Source organism: Oryza brachyantha, chromosome 2 (assembly GCF_000231095.2).
Source record: "Oryza brachyantha chromosome 2, ObraRS2, whole genome shotgun sequence".
In the NCBI taxonomy this organism is placed as follows: domain Eukaryota; kingdom Viridiplantae; phylum Streptophyta; class Magnoliopsida; order Poales; family Poaceae; genus Oryza; species Oryza brachyantha.
This window is the reverse complement of record NC_023164.2, coordinates 27,436,943-27,439,135: the sequence shown is the minus strand read 5'-3', so window position 1 is coordinate 27,439,135 and position 2,193 is coordinate 27,436,943. Positions and strand designations below refer to the sequence as shown.

At 52.0% G+C, this 2,193-nt stretch overlaps 1 protein-coding gene across 1 annotated transcript; it reads right to left on the bottom strand.

Moving 5' to 3' along the window:
• Positions 1-379: 379 nt before the first annotated feature.
• Positions 380-1,894, bottom strand: LOC102715917 (peroxidase 64). The gene is made up of 3 exons (XM_006648124.3): positions 1,627-1,894; positions 1,361-1,549; positions 380-1,171 (listed from the first exon to the last, which is right to left on the bottom strand). The coding sequence occupies exons 1-3, from the start codon at positions 1,864-1,866 to the stop codon at positions 620-622; spliced, it is 981 nt and encodes a 326-aa protein (XP_006648187.2). The 5' UTR covers positions 1,867-1,894; the 3' UTR covers positions 380-619.
• Positions 1,895-2,193: the final 299 nt, after the last annotated feature.

Sequence of the window (2,193 nt, the reverse complement as noted above, 5' to 3'; positions counted from 1 at the left end):
GGCCGTCGGTACTTGAAATGTCATAATGCCTATGTAAGTTTTTTTTGTTGGACTGAGTGGGTTGATTTTGGATTGGGGATTGAAATTTATGCAGGCTATATATCGTTATTGATGTTCTTTGAGCATATAACGAAGTTTTCATATACTTATAGAAAAAGAACAAATATATTTGGTTAAAATTATGTAATTTCCATTCACTATAGCCACTAGCGTCACATCTATATGCAATAGAGTGAATGTACAAAATCCGTATATTTACGACTAAACCTCATCCGTCGGATACCCGTCTTCCGTAACACTGTTTTCTTCATTTGCTGATTTTGACAATGCCAGCCCAAGTACGATATGGCTATATGGGCCGCCGTGCGGTGTTTGGAGCGTAAATAGTGCATACGTGTGCGGTCCGAGCAATAGCGCAACCAAACCCATGAGTGAGTATAATTAACCGGGGACTCAGCTCTCTGGTTGCCATGGATAAGCTATTAAAATTGACATATGATGCTACCAACATGAATGTATTGTTGTTGTCTTGTTGAGACAAGCGCGATGTGATGCATGCATGGATAGATCGATACTGACGTAGTGGCAGTAGCATATTGTACGTAATTAATTAAGCTAGCTAGTTGACACGTCTGCAGTTAGCTCGGACTTCGCCGGCGACGTTGTTGAGACCGCTCATCCTGAGCATGGAGTCGACGAAGTCCCGGAAGAAGGCGGGCTGCGACGCGGCGTAGAGAGATATCTGGGCGCGCGTCTTGGGGTGCGTGAGCAGGGCCTCGTCGGAGGAGAGAAGGCCCCGTCCGGTGAGCAGCATCCGGTAGTAGGTGTTGTCGAAGGAGGAGGACGTGGGGTCCAGCGCTGAGCCCGCCGCCCTGGCCGTGTTGTTGGGTGGGCAGGACCGGCGGAGGGTGGCGGCGAAGGAGGGGTGCAGCGCCGGGTCGACGCCCTGCTGCTGGATGCGGTTCTGGAAGGAGGAGCAGTGGGCGAAGCCAAGCGTGTGCCCCCCCGAGAGCACCACCAGGTCCTTGGTCGACAGCCCGCGGCCGTGGAACGCCTGCTTCAGCTGGTCGAAGCTCGCCGTCGGCCCTGGTAGCGCCGTCGTCGTCTCGCTCGCCAGCGACACACGACCGTCCCGACGACCCACCGGCACCACCCACGACGGCCCACCGGACTGCAATCCGGCCACATCCCACATACATGCATGATACTATATAATCAATGCACTGGCCCGACCAAATCCAATTAATCCTAGCAGCTATAATGCTAATGCTATATACAGATAGTACTAGATAGGTAGCAGCTTAATTAATTAATTAATTATAATTGGTTAAATGACGAATGAAATGAGTACTGTACGTACCAAGGCGACGGCGTCCCTGGCGGCGAGCGCGAGGATGTCAGCGCAGGAGACGACGCCGGGGCAGAGGGCCTCGACGGCGGCCTTGGCATTGTCGATAACGTAGAAGGCGTGCAGCGACGCGTTGGGCGGGCCGTCCTTCTCCGCCGAGATGTTGCCCGACGAGTCCAACAGAACGGAACCGTCGCACCCCTGCAGCCCGGCCAGACAGCTCGCTCGATATATTCCCTCATGTATATAAGCTAGGGGAATTAATGCATGAGACCTACCCTGACGAAGCAGTCGTGGAAATGCAGGCGGAGCAGCCCGGCCGGCACCGTCCGGTCTTTGGCCATGGCCTGCTTCACCGCCGCCGCCACCGCCGCCTCCGCCTTGGGGCAGCTCTTGGTGTAGTAGTCCAGGCTCAGCGCCTCGCCGCCACCCACCAGCAGCACCAGCATTAGCACCACCAGATCCAGATGGGACCTGGACCTGGACGACGCTGCTGCTTCTGCCATTGCTGGTGCCATCTGCGCGCATCGATCGATCGAGACTTATTCAACTGATCAGTCTTAGAGCGGGCTAATTAATTTAAGCTACTCCGTCCGTAGTATATATGTGTGTGTATACATTATTTACATACCCACTCTGCAGCTCGAAGCCAGGAATAATTAATATTATGGATATATATATATATATATATATATACTGAAACAAATAATTCTGTTAATTAACTAATTGAACGTACGTACGTATCCGGCGGGTGGCGGAAGACAGGTAGCGAGGATCGAGAAGGGTGGATTTATATTCATCTTATATATACTTTCCATTGCGCATTTGAGCTGCGCTTTACAACA

Excerpts from the sequence above, each read along its gene's own strand:
- LOC102715917 (XM_006648124.3), bottom strand. The coding sequence starts at position 1,866 with ATGGCACCAGCAATGGCAGAAGCAGCAGCGTCGTCCAGGTCCAGGTCC. Across the intron at positions 1,550-1,626 it reads TCCACGACTGCTTCGTCAGG|GGGTGCGACGGTTCCGTTCT; the intron begins GTAGGTCTCATG and ends GCCGGGCTGCAG. Across the intron at positions 1,172-1,360 it reads CCAGGGACGCCGTCGCCTTG|TCCGGTGGGCCGTCGTGGGT; the intron begins GTACGTACAGTA and ends GCCGGATTGCAG.